This window comes from Epargyreus clarus, unplaced genomic scaffold, assembly GCF_041222505.1.
Source record: "Epargyreus clarus isolate Ecla_fem2 unplaced genomic scaffold, WU_Ecla_fem_2.2 ptg000027l, whole genome shotgun sequence".
NCBI lineage: Eukaryota > Metazoa > Arthropoda > Insecta > Lepidoptera > Hesperiidae > Epargyreus > Epargyreus clarus.
This window is the reverse complement of record NW_027332234.1, coordinates 12,605,410-12,621,151: the sequence shown is the minus strand read 5'-3', so window position 1 is coordinate 12,621,151 and position 15,742 is coordinate 12,605,410. Positions and strand designations below refer to the sequence as shown.

At 36.5% G+C, this 15,742-nt stretch overlaps 1 protein-coding gene across 1 annotated transcript in view; it reads left to right on the top strand.

Annotated features, from left to right (window-relative positions):
* LOC140753968 (uncharacterized) overlaps nt 1-15,742 on the top strand; it is a 29,964-nt gene that overhangs the window by 1,311 nt on the left and 12,911 nt on the right. The window contains exons 2-5 of the mRNA XM_073088840.1: nt 177-313; nt 9,320-9,487; nt 10,680-10,822; nt 13,234-13,403. Coding sequence (XP_072944941.1) covers nt 181-313; nt 9,320-9,487; nt 10,680-10,822; nt 13,234-13,403 — 614 coding nt within the window. The 5' untranslated portion in view covers nt 177-180. The remainder of the gene's footprint in view (nt 1-176; nt 314-9,319; nt 9,488-10,679; nt 10,823-13,233; nt 13,404-15,742) is intronic.

The window sequence follows — 15,742 nt, the reverse complement described above, 5'->3', positions numbered from 1 at the left end:
CTTTGTGCGAGTATTAAAAATAAAGTATGGCGTTCGAATAGCTAGGTTATTTTTTTGAATTGAATACGTCGTGGGTAAATTTTAATATTACGATGAAGACTAGGGCTTAAAATGTAAAATTACAAGCTGGTTCAGAAACTGCAATATATGCTTAAAATTTTATTGTATGTTCCCAGCACAATGCCGAAATACGTATTCTACTACTTCCCCGTGAAGGCCCTGGGCGAGTCTGTCCGCCTTCTGCTGGCTTACGGCGGCGAGGACTTCGAAGACAACCGAGTCACACCAGACAAGTGGCCGGAGTTCAAACCAAGTAAGTTACCCATGGATAGATACTTTGCAAAATTAATCAAGTCGGATATGAAACTAGGTGATACATCCAATTTAAATGCGTAAATAAGTAATTAACTCCTTTTATATTGTATTTAAGCGTTTCGGCATTGAAACATCTTATGTAGCTTATAAAAACTTTGAAGTATATTGTTTGTAATTACTAACAGATATGGCGACGTTGCTTTGTGCAAAAAATCTCGACAACAAGGCAAACTATCGGGTTATACGTATTTTATCATTCAAGGTAGAACCAATCATACACATTCATGAAATACTGACCTTGGTTGAGCGGTTCGGAAGATTAGCGTATTTGAACACAATGGCATATGATCGCGAATATTTGTGAATTTATTTAATATTTGAGTGTATTCAATTATAATAAAGCAGTAATAGTCTAGATTCTAGAAGTTGAAACTTGCGTGATACGTGTGTGATAGATATTAATTATCGAAAATAATTATAACTTGCGATGAAGGTAAAGGAAAACATCGTGACAAAACCTATACTGATACCTCTCACTTGGTCAACGCGTTGGGGTATTACCTAATTCTCCTCATTCTGAGAAGAGACCTGTGTCCAGCAGTACGAAAGTAATGGGTTGACGATAAAATTATAGTTACTCATTGTAGTTTAATTTGTTTCACCATATTTTCAAAATATTTATTAACCATTGAAGTTTGTTTTGTTATTGTTTTTTCTTCGATTTTTTTGTGCCATTTAATATTTTTTTTACATTTGAGGGCCTCTATCAAGCTAGGGGCCCGGCACGCCCAAACTAGCCTGTATGGAGAAAACGCAACAAAATAATTTTTTATAGAAAATTTCTAATAGCTACATAAGCGACTGTTGAAAAAGGCGCGAAGAACTCGTTCCATTCTGAAAACCGGTTACGGCTGGTTCTTGCCATTCAGGACTAAGATGAAATACATTCTTGTGACGTTAAGAGTCCGCTATTGTGTGCATAACGCGAATAAGGGGGTGTATTGAGAGGAGAGGGGACATAAGGATTTTAAGTATTTTAGGCGTGGATAATTGTACTGACATTATTTACGCCAGGATTTGAATGCAAAAAGGAAAAAAGGGGGAGTCGCAGAAAACTTAAACTCGAGGACATTAATAATTACCATCTCTAATACATAAATATGTATCTTCTGTACGAGAACTGTGTCCTTAATCATTATTATGGTTTTATTGTCAATGTCAGTGCTTAGTCACATATTGGTTGTTTGACATTATTTAGGATTTATACGGAAAGATTAGACCAAAGTTATATAACTATCGCGTATTGTAAATTATTATACATTTTCAATAACTGTTTATTTCACAGGCCTGAGGTACAGGTATATTTCCATGTCCCATAAACAGGAAATTAGGACATCCATGTGTATTTATTTTTCACAATTATTGCGCAATCTACTTGGAACTCCACTGATGGACTAAGGACTATGTACATATGTACCTACGTGTATATATATACAAATATATAACTCCATATTTGTGAAAAGATAATCCAAGCCGTGTGGTATAAGAAAAGGTATAAGTATAAGTATGGATTTTCTTGCATCGCTTCTTCTCCAAAGCAAAGCACCATTACGAACCGATGATAGATTGTTGACGTTCAAAAATAGGTATAGGAATCAATTTTGAATAAATATGAAATTAAAGTAATTTTTTAAATAAAAAATTCCTAAAAGAATTTAAAATGACTTTTTAATGTGACTGTGGGAGGGGTTGAAAAGACTTAAATTAATTTACGGCCAACAATTTATCAAGATACTAGTGAATAGAACATTCGTTAAGTTTCCTTAAGATAACCTTATCGTGGAACAACGAAGCAATTGAGTTTTGTAGGAAAACAATTCACTCGAATCAAAAAAGACAATGACCCGTTGATGATATTATCAAGCATTTGTTGATAAACTTGGCCACTTGTTCATATTGTCGGAAGTTGGCGCAGGATGTTGCGATAGTGCGAAAGTTGAAGCTATACCAGGGCCGGATTTGGGGGAAAGTTTGCGCGACTAATGCCCCGGGGCCCCATGGAGGGGCCCCCACAGTAGAGAAAAAAATCCAAATTCGTTTTTTTAATAGTATTTTTACCGACAATAAATGCACTTAACCCACTTTATTATTTGTTGAAATAAAACAATATAAGTACTTTTTACACTTGATAGAAGAAAACGTTTTTTATTGCTTTGATTAGGGGCCTCCAGATCTGGCTCTGTATATGGGAACGAGACATTTTCCAAAACAGACAAAAAGTACAGACAGTGGAGGGTTAGTACTAGGGTTCCGTTTTTACAATTTGGGTACGGAACCCTGAATATAATAAGCTTGTAAAAACAGTCTTAAATATTAATGCAACGATATAAGACTCCTAGTACTAAAACGCATCTGTAATCAACTTCTAGTACAGTCCCACTCGCTCGAGGATATCTATTAGGAGCGATGACCACTTATCGACCAATTAGCAGGATGATCACGTAATAGTTGCAATTGGACGTGAACCATAGACTACTATAGAATGTTTAGTGAGAAATTTCTAGTTTATGACATAGGCAAAGGTAACATGTAGTAACGCTGCTATTGTAATTTAAAACATTTTTTTAATTTGCTATCTATACAAATGAATTAAATTAAAGTGTCTGTTTGTAATATCAAAATAACGGTAAATTGAAATTACCGGTTGAGGTATACACGTCATGCAACGTCTAAATATATATAACTCAAAGGTGACTAATTGACATAGTGATCTATCAACCATTGGACGGATCGGGCTGAAATTTGGCATGCAGGTGGATGTTATGACGTAGGCATCCGCTAAGAAAGGATTTTGATCAATTCTAACCCCAAGGGGATAAAATAGGGGATGAATATATTACTTCGTAACGCGAGCGAAGCCGCGGGCAAAAGCTCGTTAGAAAATAATCTTCTTACTTTAAATTGTTATAACTATTAGATAGAGTAGATCAATGAACGAAATAAGACACATTCATACAAATATACAGACAAAAATTCTAAAATAAGTGAAATTGCTATTGTTTCTTATTCTTAGTTCTCATAACTTCTATTTTTACAAATATATTCGGTGTACAGACATGCGAAGCTAATGTTCTTATCACTTATATTTTCATCCCCTATTTTATCCCCTTGGGGGTAGAAATTATCAAAATCCGTTCTTAGCGGATGCCTACGTCATAACATCTACCTGCATGCCAAATTTCAGCCCGATCCGTCCAGTGGTTTGGGCTGTGCGTTGATAGATCACTGTCAGTCAGTCACCTTTGAGTTTTATATATTTAGAGATGTATAGTCCGCGTAAAACTGCTTGTCCGCTCTGAACATAGAAATGAATCGCGACGCCATAGCAAATTGTACGGCTACACCTGCTCGCACTAACTTCAGAGCGGACTAGCAGAACTAGAGGAACTATACCTACAAAAATATAGATTATAGGGTGGCTCAAGTGCCACACGTTCGTTGAGTTAATCTTTTTAATTACATTTATTTATCAGTTCACATAAAAATCATGACGTGACGATGTTAACGCCCCCATAGGTTATAAATACTGCAGTGATAAGAACACCTGGCCGTTATGATAAGATACATTATCGCAGTAAAACAAACTTAAGTTAAGTGTAAACTTGTTCTCATGTCGTAAATATTCCATATTTCACGTCACTAAACCACTTTTTAATTATTTACGTTAACTATTGCGAAATTAAAACTATAAGTGGAAGAACCCTTCATGATCAGACTCCGGCGGCCTCACCGCCACACATTTTTCTGCCTCATAACAGCAGTGTTAATCGCCTCTGTGTTCTGGGTTGAAGGGTGTGGTAATGGAGACATAATTTTCAGAGGCGTTCCAGCTCCAGCCAGTTAGTCCTCAAAGGTAGCGGCGTATCTTTGGCCGACCTTAGGTAGGAATATCTAATCCTATCTGGGGTTGATAATAAATATCCATGGGCGGCAGTAGCCACTTACCATTAGGTAGACTGCATGCTCGTCTGTTACTCCTATATTATAAAAAAAGTGATAGATAAGACTCCTGACAGTTATGCTTTTTTCGCTGGTATTATTTGTACCAGACACACATATAATTTTTACCCGACCCTACCGATGGAGGGTAATGTTCTTTTAATGGAATGTATGTATGTCTGCCGCCCATGGACATCTGTAATCAACCCCAGATAGGATTAGATATTCCTACCTGAGGTTGGCCACAGATGCGCCGCTACCCCTGAGGACTAAGCTGGAACGCCTCGGAAAAGTCTGTCTCCCTTACCACACCCTTCAAACCGGAACACAGCAGCGCCTAAGACTGCTGTTATTAGGTAGAAATAGGTGTGGCGGTGGTGCCGCCGGAGTCGAACCACAAAGGGTTCTACCACCTTCAATACCTACCGGCTAGACGGATCTTAACATATTTGCTTAACATAGATATTTGGTGACGTCGGACATTGTCAAAATTGGGAATGACAATGGCTATATGTATTTTAAAGCATTCGTGTTTTTTGTTTTTGTAATAATTCTCGAATTTTTCGTTTTTCAATTCTTGCAAGTTGCAACCTAATTTTGAACCGATTGAGATGAAATTTTGCATACACGTTTAGTTTATATTACAATGCCTGATAAGCTTAATGACGTCATTCGAAATCCAATATGGCGAACGCCCAGACAAATAACCAATTATTATTTATGCAATATGCACCTCAGTGATATGGGTATCAAATGAACTTGACAAGGAAATAGTGTTTTCTTAGAATAGATTAATTTTATTTTCCATGACATGGCAAATACAAGTATTCGTCGTATTTTATACGTACAGTCACGAGCATAAATATATGACTATGGGCAGATCAGCAAAAATATGTGACCCGATAACGAGTTCAATAATATATGCTTGCACGAACGCAGCAAAAATATCTGACAATTATAGGCAGCAAAAATATGTGATGATAACGTTGATCATATAATTGTTACATGTGTTATGTCATGTGACGTCAAAGGGGCAATAATATCTGACATAATTTACAAATATCTTTGATGTAAATATCAATCAACCTACCGGTCAAAGGGGCCAATGTATTTTTCCGGAGAAAGAATATGAGCAAAAAACACGTTATAAATATTTTTTCATATTTTTTTTATTTAAGTAAGAAAAAAACAGGGTTAAAGACAAAGACAGGATAAATATATTTTACCAGAGTGAATTTTCCAAATCCGAATCTATAAGGATTAGCGAAAAATGCTAAAAGGAGTTACGAGGCCGATATTGATAAAAACTAATACTGCATCTTTAGTTTTTAAGGACTCGTACCCAAAGGGTTAAAAGACAACCGGAAAATAAGTATTATACTTATTTTTATAAAATAGTAAACATCTGGTGGTACGGAAGCCTCCATGTGCGAGTTTGACCCGTACTTGGCGAATTATTTAAAATATCCCTATATACGGGGATCGAACCAGTTCATTTTGAAAAAAAGATACACACCTTATATAATTCTACTATCGGATAGTGTCCCTTATACGGATTAAATTCTGGGATTAAATGACAAATTATAGGAAAATCTTCTATTTTACCCTGTATACAACAGAAATTATATGTCCTAACGACTTTTACAATATTATATAGATTATACTTTATTAAACTAAAATGGTTACGAAAATTCTACTAAGACAAAAATATAAAAAGAAGTTACCGCAACAGTTAATTGCTACATGTAACTTTATTTATTTATATTAGCAATACCAAGTTCTACAATTAGCAATCGGAGAAATAAGTTCCATCTTTATGATGTCGCTTTGATATATTTTTATCGTTAAAACGTGGGTAGTAGATCTTTTTATTCAAAGCTGCCGAGTAACGTTTAGGAATTGATTGATAGGGTATTATTAGAAACCTATTCAATTTCTTTTTATTATACTTAGTATTATTTTAATTAATTATTTTGTATTATTTTCATGATGTGTTATTTTTATAATAATAAGTTCTTATTTATAAAGTCACTGGCTGATACGATTCTATGATTTAGCATAAAAAAGAAAAAGAACGCGGCTTGACGTTCGAGTTGTATTTTGAGCCGGAATAACAAAAGTGAATAGATTAATATTGTCACATATTTTTGCTTCGTAAGGTGGTCACAATTATTTGATCAACGTTATGATCAGATATTTTTGCTGCGTTCTTGCAGGCAGATATTACTGAACTCGTTCTTGGGTCAGATATTTTTGCTAATCTGCCCATAGTCATATATTTATGCTCGTGACTGTACATCATGTATTGATTTAAGTACTCTCAACCTCAAGTACCAATAGTCTAGTAGTAGTAGTCATGTACTCGTAATGACTTGCAAATATGCAGTTGGTGTAGTCACCGCGTTGAAGCTAGGGTTGCCACGCGAACTATATATAATATTTTAGTAACTACTATATAATATGAAAATATTATAAATGTATGTATATATAAATGGAAATTATAAGTAGTATAAAATGTACTATATTTACGTTGGTAATTTAGATGTCGCTGTCCCGCAAAAGTAAAGTATGTCGTCTTATCCTATATTATAGTTAGTCCTGAACCTAGGTAACCTAATAAGTCAGCGAATTAGGGTTATCAAAAATATTATACAGATTAGCGGCTACAAAAGAAAGAGGTATATGGAAGGAAAATGAATGTACTATATTATTTACTAAAATATAGAGATGCGCCGAATAGTGGTTTCACCGAATAACCGAATACCGAATAATATTCGGTTTAACCTTTACCGAACCGAATATTCGGCCGAATTATTCGGTTTACCATTTCCTTATTGTCAATTTGCAATTGCTTTATTTTATTAGTTTTTTTTCAACACATTATTACTAGGATTTGAGTTTGACTTATAATATAACATAAATCGCACGTAAGATTTTGTATCTTAGTCCTATACAATGTCGCGTACACAAGAAAATAGAACTCGAACCGAATATATTCGGCACCAAAACCGAATAATTCGGCCGAATACAAATAGCAAAAAAGATGCCGAATACGCCGAATACCGAATACCAACCGAATATTCGGCGCATCTCTACTAAAATACAATATTTTTGAATTGTTTTTATAATAATTTTATTCACAAAATTTTTCAGATTGTTTGTATAAAGTTAAAAAAGGTGCAACCCTAGTTGAAGCAGGAAGTAACCTATTCGATATTGTTGAGATTGTAATTCGGATGCTGCAAATGATCTGTAAACGGTCGTTTTGCTCACAATACATGCTACACAATTGGTATAACGTTTCTAGATTGCGAGTCTAATATATTTTTTATAATACCGGAGTAGCAGACGAGCATGCAGTCTACCTGATGATAAGTGGCTACTGCCGCCCATAGACATCTGTAATCCACCCCAGATAAGATTTGATTCGAACCTCAATTCGGTCACAAAGTGCTGTTACCCCTGATGACTAAGCTGGAACGCCTCGGAAAAGTATGTATCCCTTGCCGCACCCTTCAACCAGAACACAGCAGCTCTTAACACTTCTGTTACGAGTATAAGGCAGAAATAGGTGTGGCGGTGGTGCCCCCGGTCGAACCACAAAGGGTCCTACCATTTTTAATGACCACCTTCAAGTATTCCTTACCACGCAATGTAATTTTATTCTTTGTAATAAAGTTTGAACTGCAGTAGCTACGTTTGAAAGCGATAAGGAACGCATTATTATCACTCAAAACTATTTTTTAACGTGAATATTTCATGTAGGCATATTACGATTTAAATTTTAAAAAATATCGCAAGGAAACCTACACTACTGAGAATTATCTACGTATAGTGTTCTCAAAGAACTTAGGACGTTTTTCCTGTCTATCTACAGACAATAAACGTAGCAGACACGGACTGTGGCAGACAGAATCATGATTTTCTATAAAATATTTGACACATACACATTGCATGGAAGAATATACTTCGTTTGTTACGGCATACGTAGGTATTTGTGACACGATCTGTGTGTAGTCCGCGCCAAACTGCTAGTCCACTCTGAAGTTGTTGCGAACAGGTGTAGTGATACAATTTGCATACGCGATTCATTTCTATGTTCAGAGCGCATTAGCAGTTTTACGCGGACTATATCTATATACTCTTATGTTCATTTACATGTTTGTACATGTAAATGAACTCTTATTATGATGAACAAATGTGACTTTCAATGACATTCACTCTTTTAATGATATTTTCCCTTAGCAACCAACGCAGCGCGGCACAGTGGTGCATCTATGGGGTGGCAATAAATGGTTTCTTATTCTCATAAACAATACTCACTTTCTCTGAGATACATTTATGATCCAAGATTTATGGATCCGAGATTTATGGAGTTTCTTTCGCCGCTTCTTCTCCATAACGAAATACCTCGGGAAGTGGTGGTAGTTGTATTGACATTCAAAAAGTGCTCTGTAAAGAACCTAATTTGAATAAAAAAAATGATTCGATTTGAAAAATTACACGTTTTCATTGATCCGGTCTAACACGCAGCGGGTTCCGGGTTCGATCCCCAGCTAGACAGAAGTTTAAACGATGAATTTCATGTTCTGTCTTGGTTCTCTCTGAGTGTATTTGTCTTTTTATGGACGACATAGGAAATCCTAATGCAAAAATGGGCTATGAGTGTAGTGTTTGACTCCGTAAGCACCACCGCCACATCTATTCTGCCTAATAATGGAATTCGCATTGAATGGTGTGGTAAGCCAGATATAGGTTATCTGAGACGTTCCAACTTAGTATTACTTTTTAGTTACTTTCCAGTTCTCAGGGGTAATCATATTCGGGGTTGATTACAGATAACCACTTACCATCAGGTGGACTGCATACTCGTTTTTTACTTCAATATTAAACAAAGTGCGCTTAAAGAGTTTTCAAAAACAAAATCCTACCTTCCAGAAACCCTTTAATATTATAAAAAACCGTAGCGTTAATGTCTTTTTAAAAACAAATACCTTCTTTCCAGAAACCCCCTTCGGTCAGATGCCCGTTCTTGAGATCGATGGGAAGCAGTACACGCAGAGCGTGGCCCTAAGCCGCTACCTGGGCAAGAAGAACGGGCTCGCCGGCGATGATTTGCTCCAAGATCTGGAGATCGACCAGAACGTGGACTTCGTCGGTGATCTGCGCGCTAGTGAGTAAACAATCCAACTATATCTTGAAGGTGGTAGAAACCTTTGTGGTTCGACTCCGGCGGCCCCACCGCAACACCTGTTTCAGCCTCATAACAGCAGTGTTAAGCGCTGTTGTGGTCTCGTTTGAAGGGTTTATTATTATTATTTAAAAGATACATACGAGTACTTGTCTGAAGTGTTCCGGCGTAGTCCTCGGGAGTAGTATCTGTGGTCGATCTTAGGTAGGAATATCTAATTCTTCTTCTCCATAACGAAATACCTTGTGAAGTGGTGGTAGAGTTGTATTGACATTCAAAAAGTGCTCTGTAAAGAACCTATTTTGAATTAAAAAAAATTATTTGATTTGATTTAATCCTATTTGGGGTTGATTACAGATATCCATGGGCGGTAGTAGCCACTTACCATCAGGTGGACTGCATGCTCGTCTGCTACTCTTATATTATAAAAAAGTCTATTCTTAATGCTTTTTACCCAACTCTGGAAGGTAATGTCTTTCAGACGACTAAATTATGTATTTGCCTTTCTGGATAAAAATAACGAAATGCCTATTTCACCGATTTTTTATTTTTATTTATTTTTTTATTTTTATGGAAATTCTACTGTGTCCTCTTTTGTGCAGTCGATTGTAATTCAAAGACTGTTTGGGAGATATTTTTATGCATTACGACAAAGAAGAAAAACTTCTTATGTACGACTGCATAAATAAATACACACATGCTTTTTTAAAGGTGACTTTGTCGTGTGTTGTCTTTGCTATGATTACACAGCTGTCTGCTGTTTGAAGATCTTAAACTTGTCTCCACTAGGGATGTGAGAATTATAGCATTAATCGATTCGATTTATCTGATTCGATGATTCGATTTCTGAAACTGAGCTCAAATTGGTCGGCGAAAAAAGGGTTTTCTGGTTCGAAGGGTGTGGTAAGGGAGATATACTTTTCCGAGGCGTTCCAGCTTAGACCACATTTCCGAGGCGTTCCAGCTTAGACCTTTGGGGTAGCGGCGCATCTGTGGTTGAACTCAGCTCGAAATATGTAATCCTGTCTGGGGTTGATTACGAATGTCCATGGGCGGCAGTAGCCACTTACCATCAGGTGGACTGCATGCTCGTCTGCTACTCTTATATTATATATCTTTTTTTTTGGAATCCTTTCTGAGCGTTTTAACACTCGTGATAATATTTTGTGTTCAGAGGGCGCCCTCGTCCACTACGAGACTGATGAGCAGGTGAAGGAGAAGAAATTCGAGGAATCCTCCAAGAATGTGTTCCCCGTTCTGCTGGAGAAGCTGGACGAGCTCATCAAGAAGAACAACGGTCACATTGCTGCTGGCAAGGTATTATTCTTTCTATCTGATTGCGGAGGGTAATGTTATTTGATCGTTTGTATGTAGGTATGTTTCATTCTTTGGCATCCCGTGCAGCATAAACGGCTTGACGGATTTTAACTTATGAGGTGTCGTTGGATTCGTCTAAACCGTACCACCGTCATACCTATTCCTAGTACTCAGGACTGGTAACGCATCTGTTAACGGCTTCAGGTACAATCCTTACTAATATTCTTACTAATATTATAAATCCGAAAGTAACTTTATCTGTCTGTCTGTCTGTCTGTCTGTTTGGTTGTCTCTTCCTCACGCCCAAACCACTGAACTGATTTTAATGAAATTTTGTACCACGATAGTGTGAGACCCGAGAAAGGACATAGGATAGTTTGTATCCCGGAAATCCCACTGGAACTAGGGATGGCGATCTAAGATCGATTAATCGGAGAATCGATCTTTTAGACCCAAAACATCGATTATTTTAATCGATATTAATAAGGATTGAATAGTACACTATGCATTTGATCAAGTGATGATCTTTAGCAAAGTTGAAGGTACGAATTTTCAGTTTTATGTATGTTTGTATGTTATATTATTTTCAACGCGGGCGAAATCTACTTATTAATATGGAGTTGATTAAGATGATGGGTGGTAGTGACAGCTTACTAATAGGCGCACTGCATGCTCGTTTGCTACTTCAATCTTATAGGACATCTACCCACTAGGTACTGACCCACTGCTGGGCACAGTTCTCTCAGAATGAGAAGGATTAGGTCATAGTCCACTGCGCTGGTCAAGTGCGTATTGTTTTTTTTTTATAAATGTCTTAGGTATGCAGGCTTCCTCACGATGTTTTCCTTCGCCGTTAAAGCAAGTGATAATTAACTTCCCTCTAATGCGCACATAACTTTGAAAAATCAGTGCGTGCCTGGGATTTGAACCTCGGACCCCTCGATTGAGAGGAGACAATTCAGTAGTCTTTAATTTCAGTAATATCACAGCAATGACTTGCTTTATCTGTGAATGTATATAATTTGCATATAAAGTATGCGTATCTGTCATATTTTATTGCACTTTTCATTATAATCCAGTGATTAAGCTTTTTTTGCTATAATTACAATGTTTTTGATAGGGCAATCCTTACTAATATTATAAATCTGAAAGTAACTCTGTCTGTCTGTCTGTCTGGTTGTCTTTTCTTCACGCCCAAACCACTTAACCGATTTTAATGAAAATTTGTACAAAGATAGTCTGAGACCCGAGAAAGGACATAGGATAGTTTTTATCCCGGAAATCCCACTGGAACTAGGGATGGCGATCTAAGATCGATTAATCGGAGAATCGATCTTTTAGACCCAAAACATCGATTATTTTAATCGATATTAATAAGGATTGAATCGTAAAATATGCATTTGATCAAGTGATGATCTTTAGCAAAGTTGAAGCTATGAATTTTCAGTTTTATGTATGTTAGTATGTTATATTATTTTCTTTTAAATATTGTCTATTAAATTTTAATATTACAGCTATTCTTAGCACCTATTGTTCTCGCCGCATTATAATAACAATTTGTTATAAATGTCTCACGAGGCGAGACAAGGACAGATGTTTTTTGCATCTTACTCTTATAGAATTCTTTGTGGTTCGACTCCGAACCACAAAGTCCGCGTAAAACTGCTAGTCTGCTCTGAATATAGGAATTATAACGAAATGAGGAACGAAATGCGTCGCAATAACAAATTGTATGACTACACTTGCTCGCAACAACTTCAGAGCGGACAAGCAGTTTGGCGCGGACTATACTACCGCCACATCTATTTCTGTTTGGCAAACGGCGACCTTCTACTGGGCTAGGTGATCATGCTTGGGGATCGGTCGCGCTCCAATGGTCTCAGTTCAGAGCTTGTATATATGCAAGATGTTGAGAAAACTACACAATAGCGTGATTCAGAATGCAATCTCTTTTCTGTGTTCTGATTTAAAGTGTTAGTGTGTTAATGGAAAGACACTGAGGCGCCCCAATTAGTCCTCAAATATAGTAGATAAGCAAATTATAGAGGTCTATTGGCGAAATTGGCTTACCAAGTGGACTGAACACTTTTTTTATAATATAGGAGTAGCAGACGAGCACGCAGTCCACCTGATGGTAAGTGGCTACTGCCGCTCATGGACATCTGTAATCAACCTCAGATAGGATTAGATATTCCTTCCTGAGGTCGGCCACAGATGCGCCGTTACCCTTGAGGACTAAGCTGGAACGCCTGGGAAAAGTATGTCTCCCTTCAAAACAGAACACACTAGCGCTAAACACTGCTTTTATGAGGCAGAAATAGGTGTGGCGGTGGTGTCGCCGGAGTCGAACCACAAAGAGTTCTACCACCTTCAAAATTGTATGCTAACTTGTACGTATTTCCTATTTCCAGTTGACCTGGGGAGACTTCGTGTTCGCGGGCATGTTGGACTACCTGAAGGTGATGCTGAGGATGCCAGACCTCGAGGACAAGTACCCCAGCATCAAGCAGGTGGTAGACGCTGTCTACTCGCTGCCAAAAGTGAAGGCATACGCTGATGCTGCACCCAAAACTGAGTTCTAAACTGAAAAACATCTGATATTTGTACTGAAAGTATAAATATTTTGTACTATTAATGTGAATAACTATAATTGGTTGCTGTTTTCTTGTTCATAGAACGTCATCTTACAAAAGACTTGTTTGATTCAATAGAATACAAGTATTTATAAAATGTTTATTAAGAAATAGTAATTGTCAACTTTAAAAAGAGTGGTACTGTTTTTATTGGAAAAAATCATACTTTTTTAAGTTATATAACAAACTGGAAAGGGTTATTTCACACAAGACTAAATTATACTGATTATCGCACAATACCTATATTGTACTTTTTGGTTTCTCAAAAAATAAAATTGTAACGCGCATAATCAACATTTAACTTTATTAAAAAAGTCAACAATGTTTACGTTATTTCAGTCCATTTTGTATGCTATGTAATGCTCAATAGTAAAATCATACGCAAATCTAGGAAGCTAAAATTTAAATTGTGTAAAAAGGCAGAAAATAATAGTGTATCATCAATTTGTTTTTATATATGAGAGCCAATTTTCATACATATTCTGAGCTTTTAGCCGATTATGACAGGCAGCCATATTTTTTTAGTATTCTATTTTAAGTTCCCAGTGTGGTCATTATTATGCATAGTTAAGTTCAAGTGCATTTCTCAATATTATACTTACTCGTCCAATATCTACATCCTATATTTTTGTATGTAACTTATCTAAATAAAAGTAATAAAATCTGATTTGTTTTATTTTGAATTAAATGTAACTACGAATAATAAAAATGCAGTATTGTTTGTTGAGAGACTCACGATACGCTAAGCAGCTTATTTAGGCGTTCAATGAAAGGCCTAATCTTCTTATTAAACCAACAAGCTTCAAGAACAAAAATACTTTATTTGATGATGTATAGCCTATTCATCCCCTAGCCAGTTCGCTAAATTTTGTATTAGCCGTTGAATATGATTCAGGAAACTAGCTGAAGGGTACTGTTAAGTAAAGAGGCTAGGCCGCTAATTGAATGCTTAATTAAGCTACTTGCCTGCGATATATGATAAAGATTTACGTCAGATTTTCATCTATATCTTCTGTAGCGATAACAGATAAGAAATTTGTGAGACGTAAACCGTGGGATTTACGTCACTTCTCGATACAGATAGTAAACACGATCTGTTCCTGTGATCTGTTCATTCTGTAATATGATAGAAGAACCCTTTGTGGTTCGATTTCAGAGACCACCGTCAATATTTCAGTCTACAGCTGTAAACGGACTATGGTAAGACTACACTGGTACTGGCTATATGGGGTTAATTATAGGTTCTATACACGGCAGTAACGGCATGCATCTTCAAACATTGAATTTTACATATCTATTTAGATACTTATTCACTATTCATGATAACGGTGCGAAAATATGATTGATATAATTGTCCGACATTTTTTTTTTATAATATAGGAGTAGCAGACGAGCATGCAGTCCACCTGATGGTAAGTGGCTACCGCCGCCCATGGACATTTGTAATCAACCCCAGATAAGATTAGATATTCGTACCTGAGATCGGCCACAGATGCGCCGCAACCCTGAGGACTAAGCTGGAACGCCTCATAAAAGTCTGTCTCCCTTACCACACCCTTCAAACCGGAACACAGCAGCGCCTAACACTGCTGTTATTAGGTAGAAATAGGTGTGGCGGTGGTGCCGCGGGAGTCGAACCACAAAGGGTTCTACCACCAAACATATACGACATATTTTTCTGTGCGTATTTTAGGAAACAGTAATTTGTTGCTTCCGTTAATTTAATATAATAACGACTTCTAAAATTATATCTTATGTTATTTGACTATAAAAAATAATAATTTTTAACATTATTATTAGAGATTCGTAATAATCTTAGATTAGTAAAATACTAATATATCTTATAAGATTTTAAATATTCTTGAATAAATCTTATCGTTAATTTTTGCCTCTTAGGTAGTATACAATGACAATATACAACAATTGGCTAGGTTATAGTGTATAATCTATGTAAAATTATGTAGACGACAACCTCGTAACATTATGATGGCCAGTGGCGCCTTTGCCATATGAACAGAAAAGTTTGTCGAACTAATAACAGTGATGTCTGATAATAACTAGTCTGTGGCAACTAAATCTATTCAAGGCCACGGTCATTACAAACATAAAAACACAAAATAAAAACTTTTTATTTTGTGAACATTATCACGGTTGTGTCAAGTTGTGTGGTTTTCAAATAACAGAATTTTATTCAGTCAACTGAAGTCACACTGTCGTATTCTGTAGTATAGTCCGCGCCAAACTGCTCGTCCGCTCTGAAGTTGTTGCAAGCAGGTGTAGTCATATA